The sequence below is a fragment of the Benincasa hispida genome, chromosome 3, assembly GCF_027475165.1.
Source record: "Benincasa hispida cultivar pf3 chromosome 3, pf3_genome.v1.1, whole genome shotgun sequence".
NCBI classification, from domain to species: Eukaryota; Viridiplantae; Streptophyta; class Magnoliopsida; order Cucurbitales; family Cucurbitaceae; genus Benincasa; species Benincasa hispida.
In genome coordinates this window covers 1,075,305-1,100,258 of record NC_143480.1, presented here as the reverse complement: position 1 = coordinate 1,100,258, position 24,954 = coordinate 1,075,305, and the positions used below count along the sequence as shown (strand labels likewise).

At 38.0% G+C, this 24,954-nt stretch overlaps 1 protein-coding gene across 4 annotated transcripts; it reads right to left on the bottom strand.

Moving 5' to 3' along the window:
* Positions 1-1,110: 1,110 nt before the first annotated feature.
* Positions 1,111-22,977, bottom strand: HAG1 (histone acetyltransferase of the GNAT family 1). 4 transcript variants are annotated; one of them, XM_039025931.2, is made up of 13 exons: positions 22,230-22,977; positions 19,968-20,032; positions 19,679-19,759; positions 19,413-19,484; positions 18,538-18,706; positions 18,172-18,215; positions 15,840-15,939; positions 15,612-15,680; positions 15,122-15,176; positions 3,467-3,582; positions 2,454-2,547; positions 1,556-1,697; positions 1,111-1,462 (listed from the first exon to the last, which is right to left on the bottom strand). In XM_039025931.2, exons 1-13 carry the CDS (start codon positions 22,839-22,841, stop codon positions 1,396-1,398), a joined length of 1,686 nt encoding a protein of 561 aa, XP_038881859.1. In that variant the 5' UTR covers positions 22,842-22,977; the 3' UTR covers positions 1,111-1,395. The 4 variants fall into 4 exon arrangements, with proteins under 4 accessions (XP_038881859.1, XP_038881860.1, XP_090167696.1 ...); XM_039025932.2 differs by having other exon boundaries at positions 1,556-1,628; positions 15,122-15,200; positions 22,230-22,915; XM_090311570.1 differs by having other exon boundaries at positions 1,556-1,628; positions 22,230-22,907.
* Positions 22,978-24,954: the final 1,977 nt, after the last annotated feature.

Below are 24,954 nucleotides of genomic sequence, written 5' to 3'. Positions count from 1 at the left end.
TTTATTTTGAATTGTTTTTTTTTTTTTTTTTTGTGGATTTAAAAGTCGAACGCAAAAGATATCATCTAGTTGATTCTCGTCATGGGAGTCAATCAAGAGGTAAGAAAAAAATATTTAATCATAGATATTTATCATTAAAGTGTACAATTGAGAGAACATTTGATATTTGAAAAAATAGATAGGCGAATGTTATGTTATATGCATTGTTTTTCTTTCGAAAAACAAGTGAAATCATTGTTGCATCAATAACCCTTCATAACTTTATAAGAATTCATTCTACAACTGACTTTAAGTCCAAGTTTTATGATGATGAAGATTTACCCCCCTCAAGTAATATCCAAAACGACTTGAGTATTACTAATGAAAGTGAAATTTCTTGTCTTGAAAGGGAGATGTAAGAGAAGCATGAAAGTCTATCATTGTTACATTATATAAATTTCTTGTCACACATCAACCATGCATACAATAATTTAACAAACACAAATGAAAACATAAATTAATAAAATTAGATATTTATATAATTATTTTTCAAAATAGATGTCCAAATATAAAATATGTTTTTTTTTAGTAATTTGGTAATTCTAAAATCATTTTTAGAACCAAACTTAATAATTCAAAATCACTTAACAAACTTTAGAACCAAACATAAATTTAATTCTTTAAAAATCAATTTTACAAAATCAATTATACCAAAATCTCTTTTTCTAAAATCAACTCCAAGTATCACTCCCAAACACATCCTAAATACACTATGTCTTTTGATATATTCTCAATAAGTTCTTATTCCTTAAACTTCTATGTTTTCAAAATTTTCATTTAGCTCCTTAATTAAAAATTTGTTAAGGAAGTTATCCATAAGCTTATCTAAAAGTGACCGGACAATTAACTTGCTAATTGAACTTAGCTAACACAAAAGGTTGAAATATAATGACAATAAATATGAAACCTGTCATAGACTTAGCTTAGGACTTGTGGACTTGTTAAAAGTAATTTCAAAAGGATTAAAATCACAATTTTTTCATATGTGAAACATGTATGTTTAAAAGTATAAAATAAAAAATTATATTTATTTTGAATGATTAGGAAGAAATTAACAGGGAGATCTCAACCTTTTTGTCTTGGAAATACAAAGATTGAAGTCTGTTTTATGATGGGGGTGATCTGACAACAAAGTGAATCCTTACATCAAACAAATCTAGAATCTAAGATGTGCACTACACTATCTCACAAATAAATTATACTAATAAATATATTATTCAATCACTTGATTTATATAAGGTGGAGATTGGAGGAGTTAAGAATCAGGGATAGAGGGAAATGATATAACCGAATATAATAAAGTTACTTGTGAAAGAAAAATTCTGTACAACTAAGCTGGCATCTTCATTGCAGAGGTCATGGTTGAATTTTGTTAGCAGATTGTAGAACTGATTGAAGCCTACTTTGAAAATGTGCTTCCAGCCTGCAAAGAACATGGGTAACCCAACATAAAGGGGGGGGACTGAAAATAACAGGATGATTATTATGATGCACTACAACATCCATCGCATTGTACCTTGTTGCACACTTATAATAAATAGTCTCGGGAGCATTATAGGTGCGTGCATTAACAAACATTCTTCTCACATCTGCAACAAACATCTCAAAAGTAACGTAATATTGTTCTGACTCCACCCTTTTGGACATTGTCTTTAAATCTACAGAATATTGTCAAACAATGAGTGATATTTTGTTACATATCATCAGTCATTATGAATCGATCTATCATATAACAGGGATGCACTAATCATTAATCAACATAAGGAGTTTCATCGTGTGACAAGAAACAATTGGAACTCCACTTGGGTGCAGGTACTCTTCTAAAAGATACTGTAGTTCGAAACCATGCTAAGTTGAAAACTAAAAATGATTAAAAAATAGAATGCGTACAAAAATTCTAATGCTGAAAACACCAGAGTGACAAATTTATATATGTATGGTTCTAACTGAAGGAATGAAGGCCGCAGGGAAGGGGGTTGTTGAAATACACAAGACAAACCATCGAAGGCCATCTAACATCTATCTAATATCCATGGACTGTCCATGCAAAACAAAACTGCTTTACGATTCAAACAAACTTGTACACGAGATGTGACCCATGAGAGAGTTATAACTAATATGATACATCATATTCTAGATTCTAACCTACAATTTCTCATCATCCGTCATGATTAATTTTTTCCCAAAGGGGAAATTTCATTGATAAGTAGAAAAAAAAAATACATGAGAAGGGAAAAAGAAAAACTATCAACCATTCAAAGCCAAGGAACTGCTCCAAATAACATAACTGCCCTATTTTAAGTATTGTCAATGAACAGAGCTTCAACAAAATGCAAAAGCAATTCTATCATACTAATATCCTATGAATGCAGCAAAGATCCATGAGACTAATTTGTTAACTTGAGAGTTCTTACCCACTGGATCCTTAATAATTTCATAATAATCGGGCACATCACGAGAATCAACCGGTTCCTTGAATGGCCACGCATCAACATGGTCATGCATTGACTGCTAGCATGGAAAAATAGCAGTAAGAACAATTAATTGAGACAAGATCAACATAGCTGCCAAACTTAAGTGCAAATAGAAGTTACAGTACAAATATGCAAGTAAACACAGAAAAATTCTAAAATGTTCAAAAGGTTTTGGCCAGGGCACAATTGAGAGTAGATCAAGGACGGAAGCACCGCCAGCCTACCTTTTTCATAATAATGTTCGGGTCAAACTATGATACTTGAGTAAATTAAGCGTGGCAGGCAGCACCAGTCTCTCACTCTCCTCTTTTTAAAATGGAACTTAAAACACGGGCATTTCCAGCAGATCTTTTTTCCTTTTTCTTCCTTTCTTCTTCCTTCCTTTCTTTCTTTCTTCTTCTTTTTTAATAAACGACTTCATTGATGGTGTGAAATTACAAAAGAAGCCCCAAAAGAGAGATTACAAAAGGCCTTTCCAATTGGAAAGGGAGAGTTGAAAAGCTATAGAGGTGGTCCTAGTGGAATAAGGAAGAACACTTGCACCATGTCACGACCAAGTTAACTAGCACAAAAAAATCTATAATAAGAGGGTTATTTATTTTTATTGAAAGATCCTTCTATTCCTTGTCAATGTTCTAGCAGAATGCTCTAATAAAATTTTCCCAAAGAAGCTTCTTTTCCTTTTGGAAAGGATGCCCTCCAAGGACATAGGAAAGAAGAGTCTCAGGATCATGATATAGGGTGCCCTGCAAGGGCATGATATAGCTAGTATACTATATAGTATATCGTGTGTCCATACTTAATCTAGTTAAAATTAAACTAAAATCACAATAAATATCCACCCAAAAAAGGGTGAAATACCCCTGGCCTCTAGGTTATTCCTTCACCTACTTTCATATAGGTATATGTTTCTAATCAGAAAAAAAAGAAGCGAACTTAAACAAGAAACTTACCTTGAGAAGTGAGCGCATGAATGCAATCAAATGTTTCTGATTTGAGATCCCGTCAGCAGAGTTTAAGGCTCTGTAACGTGAGAAGCCCCATTGATCAGGTGTCCATCCAGCCTCCTCTATTATCAAAAGTGGTTGCCATCAAAATTATTGCCAAGTGACACTTTTTTGGTAGTGAGGGGAGTAAAAAATCTCCATTCAAGGGCGCAGAGAAAGGGGATCTTGAGGATATAGTAAGTGGTTTTTTGGTGTGAATGAAAAGGCTATAAAATGATATTTGAAGAATGATCTGCAGAAAACAATTGTTTGTTGTGCAAAATAAAAAATCAGTAAAAAAAAAGATTATATATCTTGAAAATCCTCTCTTTCCTTTTCGTTTAAGTATACGGATGATTGACATTTCAAAACTATTTAAGTTGTTCTTCAATAAAAAGCATAGGCATATATATAAGCAAATAATTCCAAGTAGCCAGAAACCTTCATTATGAATTCCCTGAAAATAGTTCTTTTTTGAATAAGAAAGAATTTCATCGACAAATGAAATATCCAAAGAGTACAAAGAATTTCATTGATGGTGTTGAAATTAGGATTTTTTACACTAGAGCATTTTTGTCTTTATACATACAGCATATCAGTCTTCTAATAAGAATCCTTTTATCTCGTGATTTTTCTCCCTAATTAGGATTTTCCACGTAAAATCTTGGTGTGCTATCTTTCTTTCTCTACTCTGTTTTTCATCATGGTATCAGAGCATGGAGACGAAAACCCTGGCCACCATTGAGGAAAACCAATAGGAGAATCTCAAGCCAATAACCTAGATATAACCAGTATTATCCAAAAAGCCATTGACAGATATTTTCAGTCTCTTCTTCCCCATTTTAAGCGTGACGATTACCCAACCCATTCCGACCAGCCAGCAGACCAACCGCCACAGCCCATCGACCTGCCAACTGGTTCGTTCGAAGAAGGGACGACCAGCCGACGTGACCTACCGATCGACGACCAAATCCAGCCGCCAATCGCGATCGGCGTTGCACAGCCGCCAGTTGCAATCAGACTCACGATCGGCGTTGCACACTTCATTGCGCCTGTCGCAGTCGCAGTCGGCCTTCACTCCTCAGCCACAGCCGAACCATGCCCAGTTTATCTCTCAGCCGAACCAGAAAACCGACAGAAGATCTGTGGGTTTCTCTCAGCCGAATATGAGCAATAGGTTGGGGCAAGTTTTCGCCGGTCATGGGTGAGTTTGGAGGAGGAGATTCTTATCATACCACCAGGACCAAGGGAGTATAATCCAAGATCAAGTTACTCAGTTGCAGCTGCAAATTAAACAACAGAACAAGATGTTCCAGCAGCAGATAGCTGCTATTGGGGAAGCCCTAGGATCGACATCCAATGTCCAACCAGATCTAAACTAATATCCTGAAAATTCGGTAACTTCGTTCCCCACTTACTCAAATTTATGTTCTGGAGCTATAGGTAACTCTTCTAGCTTTATTATAGGAGAAAAGTTGAATGGTGATAATTACTTCTCTTGGTCCCAATCCATTAAAATGGCCCTTGAGGGTCGTCACAAATTTGGATATCTGACAGGTGAAATACCAAAACCAAGGACAGGTGATCCTCAATAGCGAATTTGGAAAGGAGAAGATTCTTTGTTGAGATCGATTCTAATTAGAAGTATGGAACCTCAGGTTGGAAAACCCTTATTATATGCAGCCACAGCCCGTGATATTTGGGAGGCAGCCCAAAAACTCCACTCTAGGAGACAAAATGCCTCTCGTTTATATACCCTACGTAAGCAGGTCTATGAGCGTAAATAGGGGACAATGGACGTTACAGCTTACTTTAACAAACTGTCTCTCTTATGGCAAGATATGGATTTGTGCCGTGAAATGATTTGGAACTGTCCATGTGGAGAAGTTTTACATTATCAGTCTAAGGAAACTGACAGCGTGTATCACTTTCTTGCCGGACTCAACTCTAAATTTGATACTGTGCGAAGTCGTATATTGGGGAACAAACCTATACCATCCCTAATGGAAATCTGTTTTGAAGTTCGCCTGGAGGAAGATAGATCGAGGGCCATGAACAATATACCTGTAACACCAACAGATTCCGCTACTTTCAAAACATCAGGCCTTGTCCAAGATAAACAGAACACTAAGCCGCCCCCAATGTGTGAACATTGCAAGAAACCTTGGCACACGAAAGTTCAGTGCTGGAAGTTTCACGGCTGACCGCCGAATGGTAAGAAATGGCAACCAAGTCGGGCTCTTGTAGGTGAATCTATTACTGGAGATACTTAGCCTCAGAATCAGGAAACCACTCAGAGCACTACTACTACAGTTGGAGTAAGTGCAATCGCCCAATCAGGTACTTTTCACTCCTTTGGCCTTGTGAGTATAACTGGTACTAAACCATGGATATTAGATTCAGGAGCCACAGACCACTTAACTGGTTCCTCTGATCAATTTTTGTCTTATCAACCTGGTGCTGGAAATGAAAGGATCAGGATTGCAGATGGGTCCTTTGCCCCCGTTGCTGGAAAAGGACGGGTGTCGCCCTTTGCAGGCTTAATCCTCCAAGATATGTTGCATGTGCCAAAAGTTTCTTACAATCTATTATCTATTAGTAAAATTACAAGGGATTTGAAATGTCATGTTATCTTCTCATCTGATGCTGTTGTTTTTCAGGATCTGAAATCGGGAATGACGATTGGCACTACCCGACATGATAGGGGACTCTATTTCCTCACTGAAGAAGCCTCCTTTAGGATATGTGATAGGGCTAGTTTGTTTTCTTCTCATTTTTCTATTGCTGAAACTGATTATATGTGATGAAAAATAGAGTAGGAAAAGAAAAATAGCACACCAAAATTTTACGGGGAAAACCCTAATTAGGGAGAAAAACCACGGGATAAAGAAATTCTTATTAGAAAACTGATACAAAGAAATACAACAGATCACCAGCTTAAATAGAAAAAAGGGAAACCCTAGAGTACAATGAAAAAGACAAAAAAACCCCTAGAGTGCAAAACCCTAATTTCAACACTCCCCCTCAAGTTGGGGCGTAGATATCAATAAGACCTAACTTGCTCACACATGCGTCAAACAGCTGTCTGGGTAGTCCCTTTGTTAGGACATCTGTAATCTGTTGATTGGAAGGAATATAAGGAACACAAATGTTGCCACTATCAAGTCTTTCCTTATAAAATGCCGATCAATCTCCACATGCTTTGTTCTGTCATGTTGAACTGGGTTATTTGCTATGTTTATGGTTGCTTTATTATCACAGTAGAGTTTCATTGGACCGGTATGCTCTTGATCAAAGTCTTTCACAACTTTTTCAAGCTAAATTTCTTCACAGATTCCCAGACTCATGGCCCTGTATTCTGTCTCGACACTACTTCTGGCAACGACACCTTGTTTTTTGCTTCTCTGTGTAACAAGGTAGCCCCACACAAAGGTACAATACCCTGATGTTGATTTTCTGTCTACTACAGATCCTGCCCAATCAGCATCGGTGTAAGCTTCGATGCATCGCCTTTCAGTTTTCCTGAACATCAAGCCTTTCCCTGAAGAGGTTTTCAGATATCTCAAAATGCGCTCTACTACCCTTATGTGTTCTTCGTATGGAGACTACATGAACTGACTTACCATACTTACTGCATAAGAGATGTCGGGTCTAGTATGAGAGAGGTATATTAATTTCCCAACAAGTCGCTGATATCTTTCTTTCCTCACTGGAACGCCTTTACTCATGTTACTTAACTTTGCATTTACTTCTATAGGGGCACCAACTGATTTGCAACCCCGTCATACCTGTTTCCTTAAGCAAGTCCAGAGTATACTTTCGTTGGGAAACTAAAATTCCTTCTTTCGATCAAGCTACTTCCATTCCAAGGAAGTATCTTAGTTTTCCAAGGTCCTTGATTTCGAATTCCTCAGCCATCTTTGCCTTCAATCGGTCAATCTCTGAGGAATCATCGCCTGAAATAACAATGTCATCAACATAAACAATCAAAACTGCAATTTTCCCGAATACTGACCTTTTAGCAAACAGAGCATGATCAGAATGACCCTGTTTATATGCTTGCAACCTTACAAACATAGTAAACCTGTCAAACCAAGCCCTTGGTGTCTATTTTAGCCCATATAAGGACTTTCTTAATCTGCAAACTCGGTGATTAAACTGTTTCTCGAATCCTGAGGGAGGACTCATATAGACTTCTTCCTCCAACTCTCTGTTAAGAAAGACATTCTTCACATCAAGCTGGTGAAGGGGCCAATCCTTATTAACTGCAACAGAAAGGAGGACCCGAACTGTGTTTAGCTTTGCAACCGGCGAAAAAGTCTCAGAATAATCAACCCCAAAAGTCTGAGTAAAACCCCTGGCAACTAATCTGACTTTGTATTTGTCAACAGTTCCATCGGGCCTATACTTTATTGTGAACACCCATTTACATCCGACTGTTTTATGACCACTTGGAAGATTGACTTGATCCCACGTATGGTTTTTCTCGAGAGCTCTCATTTCTTCCATAATTGCGGCTTTTCACTTAAGACTTTCTAACGCTGTGTGTATACTGTTTGGTATCACCACTGTATCTAGGTTTGTAGTGAGGGCCTTGAACTCAGGAGACAAGTAACTCTGCAACGGATATTTAGTACATGATCAAGTACCTTTCCTTAGGGCAATCGGAAGATCAAGGGATTCATCTGTCTTTACTTTCTTTTGACATACTGCACTCACCCTCCAGTTCTGTTACTTTCCCACTCTCAACAATTTTTTCAGCGGGAATAAGAGACTTCTTTTCCAGGTTCTAGTTCCACCATATTCTCAAGAATCACACAATCATCTGTCTCTGCACCATCATCAACCTCAATCACATCTTTGCTGTCATAATCTTCGCTGCTTTTGCTCTCAACATTTTCAACACAAACATCAGTTTTATCACATTTATTATCATGATCAGGGATAGGACTACTAGTACTTGGAACTGATCTCTGTTCAGACTCATGAACTGGAGCCGGAGAGATAACAGGCGGCGCTATTTCCTTCCTGAGATTCTTCCTATAGTATGTGATCCAAGGGACTTGTTTGGTTGGGAGGATAGGTGCATTGGTACTCATACTGACATCAAGGATGGATTCAGGTTCAGGTAAGGCAGAAAGGCTGGGACTCCAATTGGTTTCTTCACTAGAATGCTCCCCCTGAAGAGAACCATTGGGAAAGAATGGATGATCTTCAAAGAATATCACATCCATAGAGACAAAGTATTTTCTGGAAGAGGGATGATAACACTTGTACCCACGCTGATGAAGAGGGTACCCTACAAAAACGCATTTTTGTGCCCGAGGGGTAAACTTGGTACGGTTAGGTCCGTGTGTATGGACGAACACCACACAGCCAAAGACACAAAGGGGTACATCAGAAAGAAGTCTGGAGTTTAGGTAAGACTCTTTGAAGAAATCTATGGGGGTTTGGAATTTTAGGACCCGGGATGGCATGCAGTTTATTAGATGGGCTGCTGTCAAGATAGCATCACCCCACAAATAAGAAGGAAGGGAAGTTGACAACATAAGTGATCGGGCAACTTCAACAAGGTGACGGTTTTTCCGTTCGGCCACTCCATTTTGTTGAGGAGTGTACGCACAGGAACTCTGATGGACAACACCTTTGGAGACTAGGAATTCGTGTGAGGCGTTACTAAGGTACTCTTGACCATTATCACTCCGGAGAATAGCGATTTTGGCGTTGAACTGGGTTTCTATAGAATTGTTAAATTGTTGGAAAACTGAAGTAACTTCTGATTTATCTGTTAGAAGGAAAACCCAGGTTAGTCGAGTATGATCGTCAATAAAGGTTACGAACCAACGCTTCCCAGTTATGGTAGTGGCTGGTGACGGACCCCAGACATCGCTATAGAACAGAGTAAACGGTTTAGAGGGCTTATCGGGCTGAGAAGAGAAAGAAACACGAGGTTGTTTGGCCTGGACACATACATCACATTTCAATTTAGAAATATTAACGTTGCGAAAAAGATGAGAAAACAAATAATTCATATACTGGAAATTAGGATGGTATAGGTCTGGTCCCCAATATACGACTTCGCACTGTATCAAATTTAGAGTTGAGTCCTGCAAGAAAGTCATACACGGGATCCGTTTCTTCAGACTGATAATGTAACACTCCTCCACAAGGACAGTTCCAAATCATTTCACGGCACAAATCCATCTCTTGCCACAAGAGAGACAGCTTGTTAAAGTAAGCAGTAACGTCCATTGTTCCCTGTTTGCATTCATGGACCTGCTTACGTAGGGTATATAAACGAGAGGCATTCTGTCTCATGGAGTAGAGTTTTTGGGTTGCCTCCCAAATATCACGGGCTATAGCTGCATACAATAAAGGTTTTCCAACCTGAGGTTCCATACTTCCAATCAAAATCGATCTCAACAAAGAATTCTCTCCTTTCCACATTCGCTCTTGGGGATCACCGATCCTTGGTTTTGGTATTTCACCTGCCAGGTATCCAAATTTGTGACGGCCTTCAAGGGTCATTTTAATAGATTGGGACCAAGAAAAGTAATTATCACCATTCAACTTTTCTCCTATAATAAAGCTAGAAGAATTGCCTATAGCTCCAGAACATAAATTTGAGGGGTAAGTAGGGAACGAAGTTACCGAGTTTTCAGGATATGGGTTTAGATGTGGTTGGATCTTGGATGTCGATCCCAGGGCTTCCCCAATAGCAGCTAGCTGCTGCTGAAACATCTCGTTCTGTCGTTTAATCTGCAACTGCAACTGGATAACTTGATCTTGGAATATATTTCCTTGGTCCTAGTGGTATGATAAAGAATCTCCCCCTCCGAACTCATCCATGATCGGCGAAAACTGCCCCATTCGGTTGCTCATACTCGGCTGGAAAACACCCACACTTCTTCAATCTGTCTTTTGGTGCGGCAATGGCTGAGATGAGACGCCGATCTGAGAGGAGAAAACCGGCAGCAACGGCAACTGCTGGGCACGGTTGATCTGGACCGGTCGGCGCTGGGCATCGCAGATCTGGATTGGTTGGCGTCGTTCGGCTGTGTTTGAGAGTGACCGGACAGATCTCAGCTTCGTTTGGCCGGTAGGGGTGTACATAGTCCGGGTTGGGCCGGGTTGGAAGATTTTTGTGGACTAACCCAAAAATTTGGGTTGGCTAATAATGAACTCTATTAGTTCTTTTTTGGAGGGTCAACCCAACCCAACCCAAAATTTCCGGGTTGGGTCACTGGTTTTTTTTTTTTTTTTAATTTGACTGTTTTTTTTTTTTTTCCTTTTATTTTTATATATATATTCGGGTCGGGTCGGGTCGATCCGACCCTGAAATGGGGCAACCCGAGACCCAACCCGAATTTAATATTTTTTAACATTTTTAACCCAACCCAACTCAGCCCTTGCGGTTTGGGTTGGGTAGTCCGGGTTGGTCGGGTTACCGGGTTTTTTGAACACCTCTATTTGCCGGTCGTTGGTCGTCTTCGTCTGAGCGCGACCGAACCACATGGGTAGCTGCTGGGTCGCTGGTCGCCGATTGTTGGGTTTGGCGACTAGTCGTTCCGTCTGCAAAGGAGTCGGCCGACGGTTGGTAGGGCGGCGACGGTTGGTCTTCACGAAAGTGGGGAAGATGAGATTGGAAGTACCTGTCAATGGCTTTTTGGATAATACTGGTTATATCTGGATTATTGGTTTGGGATTCTCATATTGATTTTCCTCAATGGTGGCCAAGGTTTCGTTTCCATGCTCTGATACCATGATGAAAAATAGAGTAGGGAAAGAAAAATAGCACACCAAGATTTTACGTGGAAAACCCTAATTAGGGAGAAAAACCACGGGATAAAGGAATTCTTATTAAAAAACTGATACAAAGAAATACAACAGGCCACCAGCTTAAATAGAGAAAAGGGAAACCCTAGGGTACAATGAAAAAGACAAAAATGCCCCTAGAGTACAAAACCCTAATTTCAACAATATGTTATGGCACTATCACCTAGGCCATCCTAATTTCCAGTATATGAATTATTTGTTTCCTCATCTTTTTCAAAATATTAATATTTCTAAGTTAAAATGCGATGCGTGTGTCCAAGCCAAACAGCCTCGTGTTTCTTTCACGTCTCAGCCTTATAAGCCCTCTAAACCATTCACCCTGTTCCATAGTGATGTCTAGGGTCCGTCACCTGTTACTACCATAACTGGAAAGCGTTGGTTTGTAACCTTTATTGACGATCATACTAGACTAACTTGGGTTTTTCTTCTAACAGACAAATCCGAAGTTACTTCGGTCTTCCAATAATTCTACAATTCTATAGAAACTCAATTCAATGCCAAAATCGTTATTCTCCAGAGTGATAATGGTCGAGAATACCTTAATAACTCCTTACGAGAATTCCTAAACTCAAAAGAAATTGTCCATCATAGTTCCTGTGCGTACACCACTCAACAAAATGAAGTGGCCGAACTTAAAAACCATCACCTAGTCGAAGTTACTCGTTATCAACTTCCCTTCCTTCTTATTTGTGGGGTGATGAAATCTTGACAGCAGCCCATTTAATAAATCGCATGTCATCCTGGGTTCTAAAGTTCAAAACCCCCTTAGATTTCTTCAAAGAGTCCTACCCAAATACCAGACTTCTTTCTAATGTACCCCTTCGTGTCTTTGACTATGTGGTGTTTGTCCATACTCATGGCCCTAACCGTACCAAGTCTACCCCTCGGGCTCAAATTGTGGGGTACCCACTACATCAGCGTGGGTACAAGTGTTATCATCCCTCTTCCAGAAAATACTGTCTCTATGGATGTGACATTCTTTGAAGATCATCCATTCTTTCCCAATGGTTCTCTTCAGGGGAGCATACTAGTGAAGAAACCAATTGGGGTCCGAGTCTATTTGTTGCCTGAACCCATCCTTGACATCAGTGTCAGTATCAATGAACTTATTCTCGCGACCAAACAAGTCCCTTGGATCACATACTATAGGAAGAATCTCAAAAAGGAAATGGTGTCGCATGTTATCTCTCCGACTCCAGTCCATGAGTCAGAACAGAGATCAGTTCCAGAGACTAATAGTCCTATCCCTGATCATGATAATAAATGTGATAAAACTGATGCTTGTGTTGAAAATGTTGAGAGCAAAAGCAGGGAAGATAACGACAGCAAAGATGAAATCAAGGTCGATGATTGTGTCGAGACAGATGATTGTGAGACACTTGAGAACATTGTTGAACCTGGAAAAGAAGCGTCTCTTACTCTCGCTGAAAAAATCGTTGAAAGTGAGAAAATGACAGAACAGGAAGGTAAGTGCAGTATGCCAGAAGGAAGTAAAGACAGATATGAATCTCTTGATCTTCCAATTGCCCTAAGGAAAGATATCAGATCATGTACGAAATATCTGCTGCAGAGTTACTTGTCCTATAGCAATCTGTCTCCCGAGTTTAAGGCCCTCGCTACAAATCTAGACACAGTGGTGATACCAAACAGTATACACACAACATTGGAAAGCCTTAAATGGAAAGCCGCAATCATGGAAGAAATGGGGGCTCTCAAGAAAAATCATACGTGGGACCAAGTCACTCTTCCGAGTGGTCATAAAGCAGTCGGATGTAAATGGGTGTTCACAATAAAGTATAGGCCCGATGGAACAGTTGATAGATACAAAGCCAAATTAGTTGCCAAGGGATTTACTCAGACTTTCGGGGTTGATTATTCTGAGACTTTTTCGCCGATCGCAAAGCTAAATACATTTCAGGTCCTCCTTTCTATTGCAGTTAATAAGGCCACTTCACCAGTTTGACGTGAAGAATGCCTTTCTCAACGGCGAGTTGGAGGAAGAAGTCTACATAAGTCCTCCTTTAGGATTCGAGAAACAGTTTAATCACCAAGTTTGCAGATTATGGAAGTCCTTATATGGGTTAAAACAGTCCCCAAGGGCATGGTTTGGCAGGTTTGCTATGTTTGTAAAGTCACAAGGGTATAAACAGGGTCACTCTAATCATACTCTTTTCACTAAAAGGTCAGTATCCGGGAAAATTGCAGTTTTGATTGTTTATGTTGATGACATTGTTATTTCAAGCGATGATACCTCAGAGAATGACCGATTGAAGGCAAAGATGGTTGAGGAATTCGAAATCAAGGACCTTGGAAAACTAAAATACTTCCTTGGAATGGAAGTAGCTCGATCGAAAGAAGGAATTTCAGTTTCCCAACGGAAATATACTCTGGACTTGCTTAAGGAAACAGGTATGACAGATTGCAAACCAGTTGACACTCCTATAGAAGCAAATGCAAAGTTAAGTAATATGAGTGAAGATGTTCCAGTTAGCAAAGAAAGATATCAGCGACTTGTTGGAAAATTAATATATCTCTCTCATACTAGGCCCGACATCTCATATGCAGTGAGTATGGTAAGTCAGTTTATGCAATCTCCATACGAAGAACATATGAAGGTAGTGGAGTGCATTTTGAGATATCTGAAAACCTCTCCAGGGAAAGACTTGATGTTCAGGAAAACTGAAAGGCAATGCATCGAAGCTTACACCGATGCTGATTGAACAAGATCTGTAGTAGACAGAAAATCGACATCAGGGTATTGTACCTTTGTGTGGGGTAACCTTGTTACATGGAGAAGCAAAAAGCAAGGTGTTGTTGCCAGAAGTAGTGCCGAAGCTGAGTACAGGGCCATGAGTCTGGGAATCTGTGAAGAAATTTGGCTTTAAAAAGTTTTAAGAGACCTTGATCAAGATCATACTGGTCCAATAAAACTCTATTGTGATAACAAAGTTGCAATAAGCATAGCAAATAACCTAGTTCAACATGACAGAACAAAACATGTGGAGATTGATCGACATTTCATCAAGGAAAGACTTGATAGTGGCAACATTTGTGTTCCTTATACTTCCAATCAACAGATTGCAGATGTCCTAACAAAGGGACTGCCCAGGCAATTGTTTGACGCATGTGTGAGCAAGTTGGGTCTTATTGACATCTACGCCCCAACTTGAGGGGGAGTGTTGAAATTAGGGTTTTTTTACTCTAGGGGCATTTTTGTCTTTATACGTGTACCTAGGATTTTCCTTTTTTCTATTTAAACTAGCAGTCACTGTGTATTTTGTGTATCAGTCTTCTAATAAGAATCCTTTTATCCCGTAGTTTTTCTCCCTGATTAGGGTTTTCCACGTAAAATCTCGGTGTGCTATCTTTCTTTCTCTACTCTGTTTTTCATCAGATGGTTTATTTTCGAGGAACATATAAAGAAACCTTCTTTATTAATTCCCTGAAAATAGTTATTAAAAAAAATGTTTCGAAAACAAATGCAGAAAACAGTGTTGATTGGTTTTGGTGATAGTCTCCCAGCAAGATCTTGTATTTTATCCTTTGCTTCCTTAATCATCAGATAAATGTAAGGGATGGAAACAAAGTCATGTATCCACTGGCACTATCTTGACCTTAAGAATAATTTCATTGGTACCATGTCAAAAAGTAACTTTGAGAATTACAAAAACAATTGTCTAATTCTAAAATGTTTCACAAGTATTTTTGCTGCAGGAAAACCAAACCAAAGAAGTGAATGATAATCACAATCAAAACCAAAGACCAAAGGTAGACTGAGAATCTTACTCAAACCCGGGATCTCCTCAACTTTGATGGGTCTTTTCGGAACTCCTGCCTCCTTCTGAACAGCCAAGTCTTGATTAGACTCCATGTGAAAATAGCAATTCATCACTCATTACAATTAGAAAAAAGTAAAGATTAAAAGTTCTGAACAGCCAAGTGTTATTATGTTATGTAGAATAACAAATTCACAAGTTGTAGGTGCAGCCATACCAAAACTACCTCTTTTGCAGAAAAACACTACTATATAGTGATTTAAAAGAAATATTTTTTTCTATAAGAAACAATTTCATTGACGTATAAAATAATTCAAAGGAAGTACAAAAGATCCCTATCAAAGGGAATGCAAAAGATCAGTCCAATTTGCAATAAGAAAATCTGTACTGTGGTCTTTGAGAGGTTGTAATCTTAAAAAAGGTAATATTAAAAGGAAAGGGGTAAAAGAAAATGACATTGACAAAAATAAAACGTCATGATTTTAGGCATGAAGTCATACCTTTTGAAGATCCAGGCCAGGATAAACAATGTGGCAGTTTGAAAGCTCTCTTATTTTCTCATCAATTGCCTACAGTAAACAGAACGAATTAATTATGAGATAAATCCCACTAAAAGAATTAAAGCTTCATTCATCTCTTAGACTTCAATCATCAATAGTTGCATGAACATAAATTTCTATTCAAACTACATATTTGAATCCAAGATGATCAAGCAAAAGGCATCTTGCCTGCCTCTGACGGCGAATCATAGAAGACAGATCAGTGTATGGAAGTTTTGGATCGATTATGCATTCCATAAGGATTCCTCCATCGTAGTCTTTTATGTACCTGGAAAGAACTACATTTTTATCATTATTATTTAATTGCTGACCTTTGGTAGAGAAAATTCATTCTTATTATTATTATTATTTAATCACTGACATTTGATAGAGAAAATTTAGAAATGTGAAAGCTCAACAAAGACGAATAACAAAAACATGGCAGCTTAATAAAATGAGATAAACCAGAATCTAACGTACAAGAAAGCTCCAATCCAAAAGAACAAGGAGTAACAAAAAGAAGTGTAAAGCGTAGAATACAATACATATGCATTTACAGATACAAGAAATAGCATCTAACAGGATATTACTTTTTAGCTGCTTTTCCATGCAAACAATGACTTGGAAAACAATGGAAATTCACCAAGCCACGTCAAAGCAAAGATAGTGAATGCGTCCATCTTAAGGAAAACAAGTCACAATTTTTTTTTATTTATTTTTATAAGAAACCTTTCCATTGATGAATGGAATATTCAAAGTGTACAAAAGGACCCATAAATGGAATTACTAAAGATTCTTCCAATTAGATACAAAGAAATTTAAGTTGTAACTATTCAGAGGTTGTATATTTTACACCCAAAAAGAGCATTGAAAATAGATGATTCAAGAACATCTCCAGATGATCTTTATTTTCCTTGAAAAATCCTTCCACTATCTTCCAAAAAATGCCTCTTGTTGCCACTAACTAAAGGGTGATCAATGAACAACATTCTGATCCACGCAATAGTGTCCAATTGAGCAACAATTTGCCAACCAAAAGAATGAAATATATCAGCCCAGATTCCAGAGGTTTGCACAATCTTTGATTCCTAAGCAGCACATGCCTCCACCAGAAACATCAAGTCCTAAAGGCACAACACACATAGTAGGGATAATTGCCCAACAGATCATTCTAGACAGCATAAACGTTAATGGACAAGAAGTCCAACTTCTATTACCCAGACGAGGCCTCAGGATTGCAAATATTAGGGCAAGAAACAAAGCCCTCCAATCAAAATGGACATGAAGGCATCTAGTTGAGAAGAAACTGCTTTGGGAGAGAGACATTGTTAACCTTTAGCTTTTTGCCGTAATATATATTTTTAATAAGAGACAATCAAAAGAAATGTTCCAACAGAGAAGAAATAGAGGGAACCCCTAAGCAAATCTATACAATTAGAACTTTCCAATCACTAATAATCATCAAGAGACTCTGATTACAAAAGAAATCCTTGTGTAAGGATATCCACCAAGACACTCTATTTGGTCTTTCTGGTAGGGGTAAAGAGATTCTATTGACATGTGTTATTAAGGCTTTCCTTTGGGAGTTTAGGAAGGAGAAGACCAACAGGATCTTCAAGGCCAAATATCAACCTTATTCTCTTGAGGGTGTTTTGGTTATGGCTCTAAGCTGATATACTTATTTTCCATCTTTTTCTTGTTATAGTCTAAGCAATCTTTCGATGAGCTGGAGGCCTGCTTGTAACCTTCTTCCTGCTTCTAATTTTCTTTTGTACATATCATCTAATCAATCAATGAATATAAAATAAATAAACGTTAACTGGTTTTGTATAATTCTTCTAATACAACATGAATGTTTTATTTAACCTATTACCACTCCTAAGGGTTTTTTTTGGGAACAATAAGAGATGAAAGCAACTAATGCTCAAAAGAAACAAACTCTTAGAAAAAAGTGAAATGAGAAAAATTAAAACGAAAGTAAGTTTTACCACTATTGCTTGAGAAACACACAAAAAAGAACATCAAAAAGATTAAATAAAGGTAGAACAACGATTAGCAGACAACAGTAAGTTTAAGAGGTGATCACGTTCTTGGGGGGATAACTCTGCCTGCCACAAGCCTTGGATCCGGAAGACATCAAATATTTTATATTATGCTCAACCAAGGTTTGAACTTGTTGGGACCTCTAAGCCGGTATGACCAAAATTCTTTCTATTATTATTATTATTGATTTTTATTGTTAGCCTTGACTCTTTAGTATATTTGAAACTGCCATATAACTATACTATTTAGTAATACAGAGTTCTGGACTTTTTAATTTTTTTCATGCAAGTCAAGACAAAGAAAAAGGTCATGTGGCCACCTTTAGCATTTTAAAATATTGTGTAAAGAGAAATTAATTCTGAATACTAGCAAAATGCGAGAATGAATAAGGAGAAGTATCTGGTCATTATTTGTCTCCAAAAGATATGAATAGAAAATTTTGGCAATCTTCAAAACAATGTGGATATCTGTGACATACCCCTGCCACCGGTCCTTCTCGAGGTGTATTTCTTTTGTGAATCCCTACATGTTTCAAGCCCAGGTCAATCAATTATTCATCAACATCCGACATTCAAGAAGAATATTACAAATCAGTGAAAAATATATTTGAACAAAATTGGATAATATCTAAGTGCAATTTTCTAAAAGACCATGAAAGCAAATCAACCATGAATTTACTGCATTGTGTCCTTTTCAATAGAAACAGAATTAGCTTTCGGTCAGAAAACAAAACAGGATTATGTGAATGGATGGAGAAACAATATAGAAATACGTGAGTTAATACGAGAATAAGAAATAAGCTAAGAACCATCAAGAAAAATATTTCAAAAATACACCGCTAGACCTGCTTGGTAAAGTAGCCAACAGCATTATTGTCTGCATATGTGAGAAAATGAGTTAGGCCATCAACATCACGTGCATGCTGTTTTAAGTGATTCATCAATCTGGTACCGTATCCTTTTACTTGCTCATCAGCTGTAATGGCACAAAAGGCTATCTCGCCAAATTTTTGACTGCAACAGAGGTCACCAGAAAGGAAGGAAGAGAGGAGGGGGGAAAAAGCAAAAGAAGTCAAGATTGGCTCCCAACTTAATAAGATCCAAGCACCCCAACAAAAACCAGTGTTGGCTTTAATATTCTGAGGGTTCCAACATATAAAATATATCTAAAATGATAGAGATTCTAGTTGATTGTTCATTGTTAAAATATTTTTAACTTCAATATCAATAATTAGAAATGGAGAACCTTTCTTTTTCTATTCATTAAGAAAAACAAAACATAAAAAACAAGAGAAGCAAATTTATTTTACACATAGCATGCCATACATCCAAGACTTCAATTTTTCCTTGGGGCTGGTTTACATTGTAGGAAGAAGCGATGCCATTGCATAGAAACAAATAACACAACCATAATCCCATTATTGTTCTTTAATTTTTTTTTTTTCCCTTCTTTTTGGATAAGAAATATATCAATAACAAAGGAACAAGTAATCCAATACAAGTGACCATAAACAACATAAAGATTCAAATTTTCAAATATAAATAAAATGAGGGAAATAATTGTAATAGGGATGTAAACTGAACCATGTTTTCAAAGTAAACGGACAATTTGAAATAAGTAGCCTCACGATGGATAGCGAGAGGCTATTTGTGTGTGTTTTCTTTTTTATTTTTTCAACCCAGTAATTGACAAATATGCATTCAACATAATAAAAAGCACCTGACATATGGGCGATATGTGATGCCACCAACAACTTGATTTCGTCTTATAACCATCACGGACTTGTGGTTTCTGCAAGTTAAAATTTAGAGTAACAATATGCATCAATCCAAAACAAAAGGAAAAAGACAAACGACCTTAGTGACAAGTGTCCTATGCCTAAAAGGAGAGGTCAAATAAAAAGCCTCCAAATTAAAACTGAAATGTTCGTTTCAGGCCTCATTTTCTCACTTCCCAAGAAGATATCATGTTGTAAGTGAAAGTACCTGTCCATAACAAGACGGACAATGTATTCCTTGGGCATGTTAGGTAGTTGTCGGGCGAAAATATTCTTCAATCCAATTAACCTGAAAAGTTCCATGTAAAATGCAATATTGCATCAAAGCCACTATTACGTAAAATTTATTGGAAAACATACAGCCCATTGTGTAGGCTATACTAGAGGTGAACATAACACAATAACATCAGAGGCGTGAAAAACACGGCAAGAATGTTACAAAAAAATATAAAGAAATTACATGCAGCAGAAAACTTAGGCAAAGAAAAAAAAAATACCAAACCATATGCTCATCAACACCGTCGTTTGAAAGGCATACAAATTTGAGTAACGCAGCTTCCTCCTAAAACATTATGAATTGAGGAAACCATCAGTAATACAGAGTAAGTCGAAGTCCCCCTTAAAATATTCTCTTGTAATGCATAGAATAAATAGCTTAAAACAAGCTCAGATCCTTAATTAACTTCAGCCAAATGGACATAATGCAGCTGGCACCCATATTTATCTGTTTGTCATTGGTCATGTGATGCCTAAAAGATTTTAAAAATTAAATTAAAAAATTTTAAAAAAATCATCAGTTGGTAAAAAGTTACAAGTAAGGTCCGATAGACCACATGTTACAAAGTCAAACTACACACCGGAGCTCATAAAAACAACTCCAGTTAGTATTAATTACAAAGGTAGTGTAGTTACTAAAATCATTATTGAGACATATAAGGGCTGTTTGGGGACCTGTAAGGAATGGGTTTGTAATGTAATGTAATTCAAAATCCATGTTTGGATTGAGCATTTTGAGCCCAATTTGTAATACCAAACTCATTCTGTTCCTACAATTTTCAACCCAAAACCATCTTTTCCCCATCCCGCCCTCAATTCCACACTCATTCCAACACTCCTCTGATTCCCAACAATTCTAATTACATTCCAACCTCCCAAACAACCCCAAAATTTTCATAGCACAGCTCAGAAACAGTTTTTTTTATGAGAAACAGTCAGTATAATTTCATTGATGGTATTACAAAAGGTCAATAAGAAGTAGTTGGCATGTTGCATGTACTCGGAGGTTCAAATCCTCCCTGCTCCAACTTGTTGTACTAAATTTTAAAAATAATAAAAAAGAACAGAGAGACATAAAATTTTGCCAAGTCATATACATTTATCCAATCTTTTTCCTTTTCATTGAGCTAGCGAATATTTTTTTTCAGCCAAATACTTTAAATATCAATTTGATTGCATTAACCCAAAGCTTCCATGCTTTACTCTTGAATGGATGGCCACATAGCAATTGAAGTATATTATTTTAAAAACAGTAGGGAAATTGCACGAGCTAAAGAATCTAGAGAACTCCCAACCTTTTTGCTAAAGGGGCAGCGGAATAAAAGGTGGTTCCTCCCTTCACTTGCTACCAAACAAAGAGAGCAGCGAGATGGATTCAAATAGTCCCCACCTCCACCAACCTAATTTCATTAAATTTGAAACCATCCCCCAATCTCTAAAGTCATACGCCTTATTTTCTTTCTTCCTCATCTTTTCGTTTACTAACACTGGCAGGGGACTGCAAGTCACTGCCCCTTGAGATTTCTAGCCTCTCTTTCTGTTTGATTAGGGGTGGTATTCTTGGGAAGTTCTAAAGAAGACAGCATAAAATGAAGCCACCGTTTTAAGTTGCCTCCAATAAAGATACTCAACTTTCCTTCTGTGGGATTTATCAAACAAATTTCTAACACCCATCTAGTTAAAGGATTTCTCCATCCATAACATGTAATCATCTTTTCTCCTTTTTTTTCACGAAACTGCACTTATTGTGAGAAATGAAATAATATATAAGGGCATACAAAAATACCAACCAAAGAGGGAGTCCAACCCTAACTATTAAAAAGGACCTAATCCAAAAGAACAAGATCAAAAGTTCATCATCACAAAATGGCCTAGTAACTGATGCACATAAGGAGGCGTTAAATCTAGCCACCTCACAAGTAACCCGATCTCTCCGCCTATTTAAAAGTTATATTATTCATCTCAATCCAAATGTCCTGCAAAACTGCAGAGAATTTGCATGCCACCGAACTTTACCCATCTCCCACAATGGAGAACTCAGAAGCTCCTACTCTGGCTGAACTTTGCCATCTCTCCTCCAAATCTAACAAACATCAAACACTCTCGACCAGAAGCACAAAGGGAGGAGGATAAACATATCTCGGTTCCCTAAAGAATCTGTTGTTTCTACGGCTTTCTGGAAGGCTCTGTATGCACAACCCAACTTAGAAGTTCATAACCCAGTATGATGGAGATTAAAGCCACTACTCTCCCTCTTTCCACTACTTCAACTCTACCTCCCCTAAACCTCTCATCAAATGAGTTGAGAAGCGTTTTAGATGCCACTTCGATAATCCGGCACTTAATTGGTCAAGGTTGTGGTAGGTTCAAATTCGCACCCGTCCTCCCCGACCCCAGATAGAGAAATTACATGTTCTAAACAGCGTACAACAGGAACTTGACCAAAAAAAAAATATGATCACAGTTTTGCACAGGAGACACACCTCTCTCTTCAGGTTCTCTTCTCTGGAAATATAGGCACCACTAGTCTGTACACTGTCGGCAAAAATTTTTGAAGCATCTTCCTTCACGGCAATCCCCGACACAGAGTTTCCAGTTGTCCCCGCTGCTGAACCCGCCGCATTGGTTCCACCGCCCGTGCCTCCGTCCTTGTTGATATCCGCATTCTCGATCTTCACCGTTGCATTCGGCTTGATCTTGGTAGTACGCGCAGCAGAGGCCGAGGCAGAGGCCGAAGCAGAACCTCCAGCACCGCTGTTCTCAAGTCGAGCAGCAGTGAAGTTACGCATGGAAGAATCATTATCGAATTCATCCTCGTCGTCCTCGACCACGGCATCGTCGGAGTCGTCATCGGAGTCGGAGTCAGCGCCGCCACCGCGAGCTGAGATGCTTTCAAGGTCGTCATTGGATGTTAGAGCCCCGTCGCGTGTTTCGGCGGAAAAGGATGGAGGGAAAGGAGGGACGTGATCCTCGGAGGCCAATTTGCGTTTGTGGATGGAGGAGGTGGCAGAGGCGGAAGCGGAGTGGGAGGGGGAAGGGGATTGAGAACTACGGGAACGATTCGTACCAGTGAGGTGAGCGGAGTGCGTATCCATTAGAGAAAATTGCGTGGAAGAAGCGACTCAGTGTGAGACAGAAGCTTGACGAAGCTGGGTGGGGCTTTATACTGGTTGACAACGGCTGCGATCCTCCTTCGGTAACGGCGGTGACTGCTGTGCTGTGCTGTCGCAAAATGTAAATGGACATAAATGCCCCGTTGGTTTTAAGTTGTTTTGTAGTTTTGTAGAACACATTTTAATTCCTTTTAAAGTAATGAACACTTCGTTAACTTCAAAAGAAATTTTATACTTTTGTTCTATCAAATATTAGATAAATATTAAAAAAAAAATTATAGCAGAAACATAAAATATATTTTCAAGCAAAATGAATCTATTTTCAACAAACAACTTCATATTTTAGCTAAGACAACCTCCCCGATTCCAACCTTGAAAGGTGTTTCGTCTTCTGTAAGCTGCCTCCAGGAACTAGTTTCCCGAGCAAAAGCACTAATATGATCAGCGGCACCTGAATCCAATATCCAGGTTAATTTGTCATTTTTCTGTAAACATGTTTCAACAACCAATAAATCATATTTAATTTGTTGTGTTTTCTTAGCTTCCTCATTTATGACATCTTTGTTTATTACTTTTAACATATCTAAAACATGTTCATTAACAAAGGTTCTATCCTTTATGTCACAGTTATAAATATTGTCGAGAGTATCGTGCTTGACATATTTTCCAAACAATGTTTGCATCGAATTCATGATTTCTTTGGCGAAAACTATGCTCTCGTATTTCTTAGCTAGTATGTCGGATATGCTTGTTAATATATAGATTTGGGTCTTTTGAATTGTCCTAATCCATCTGTCATAAGTATTCCAAACCTTTTGGTTTGCAAAGAGTTGGGAGTTAGAGGACATTCCCATGTTAAAACGAATCTTAAATCATCATCTGTTGGTATTGAGCTTATATTTGTTTTCCATGTTGAATATTTAAAACCATTAAACTTATCGGAAGCAAGCGTTTGTTTAGAAGGATTCAACATGATAAAAATATAAACAAATTCTTATTAGTAAATTGTTTTCTAAACCCAATCAAATTTTAGTAAAAGTTATAATGTACCCAAATTTTATTATTTATTTGCAACGATGCTTTAGTAAGTCAGAATAGATGCTACCGAAGGGTAGTCAAATAGTCTTTCATTGAAGCAAGACATTATTGACTAAATACCAACTCCATAATAATTCTTTATTCCTATAATCATTTAGTTGCCATTTTCGGTCAAGAAATTACTAACAATTAGTAACTTGATATGTGTAAACCTCTATTTTCAGACCTTAGAGGTCAGCCCCAACAATGCTACCAAATTAGAGAGTTAAAGTTGGGAATCAACCTAAGAGACCCTATCCATTTCTAGAGTTTGAGTTGTTCTGAACCCCATGTTACTATTGGGGTTGATGCCCTCAACTCTCGTTGGGTCCTATAGTTTATGAACATTGTATTGAACAAATGCTTGTGATGTAATAATATATGATATTTTTCTTCACTTTTGTCTACGAAACATTGGATGTTTTATTTGCTTTACCACAAACCAATAAACTAAGATCCCTGGTTGTCATTATAATTTAAGCATGTATATGGTGACATACAGGTGGATCATGCCTTAAGTGATAACCAAGATGGTATGTAGTATATGGATATAGGAGGGAAACCTTATCTTGATAACGCTACGATGCGGCTCGCTTTGTAGAATAGTGATAACGGGTAGAAATGCACGTTATTACAGCGCAAATAAGTAAAACAATGAGGGAATGCGACGGTAAAAATATACAAAATCATGTCCAAAGCGGTAAACTGAGAATATTGCAATCGCATGCACCCATCGCATAAAAGCAGCTAATTTACTTATTTTGTGCAGAAAAAATGCGTTGGCACAAATAAAATTGCGATCCAAGGAATTCGGCGTCCACGCGCATTGAAAGATTACAACCGCAAAGTCATGCGATTGTATGCGCTCGTGAGAAGTTGCTCAAGAAGGTGGCCGCATAAAGATGGCGCATCAAGGTGAAAGCTTAATAAATCATGATGGGACGAAAAACTGATGACGGTCGAATCCGAATTTAGTTGACAAACCGTTAACGACACACTGTAGCAAGTACACTCAACT

Excerpts from the sequence above, each read along its gene's own strand:
- HAG1 (XM_039025930.2), bottom strand. The coding sequence starts at position 22,841 with ATGGATACGCACTCCGCTCACCTCACTGGTACGAATCGTTCCCGTAGT. Across the intron at positions 18,216-18,537 it reads TTGGCTACTTTACCAAGCAG|GGATTCACAAAAGAAATACA; the intron begins GTCTAGCGGTGT and ends TGAAACATGTAG. Across the intron at positions 15,201-15,611 it reads CTGGCCTGGATCTTCAAAAG|TCTAATCAAGACTTGGCTGT; the intron begins GTATGACTTCAT and ends TTTCACATGGAG.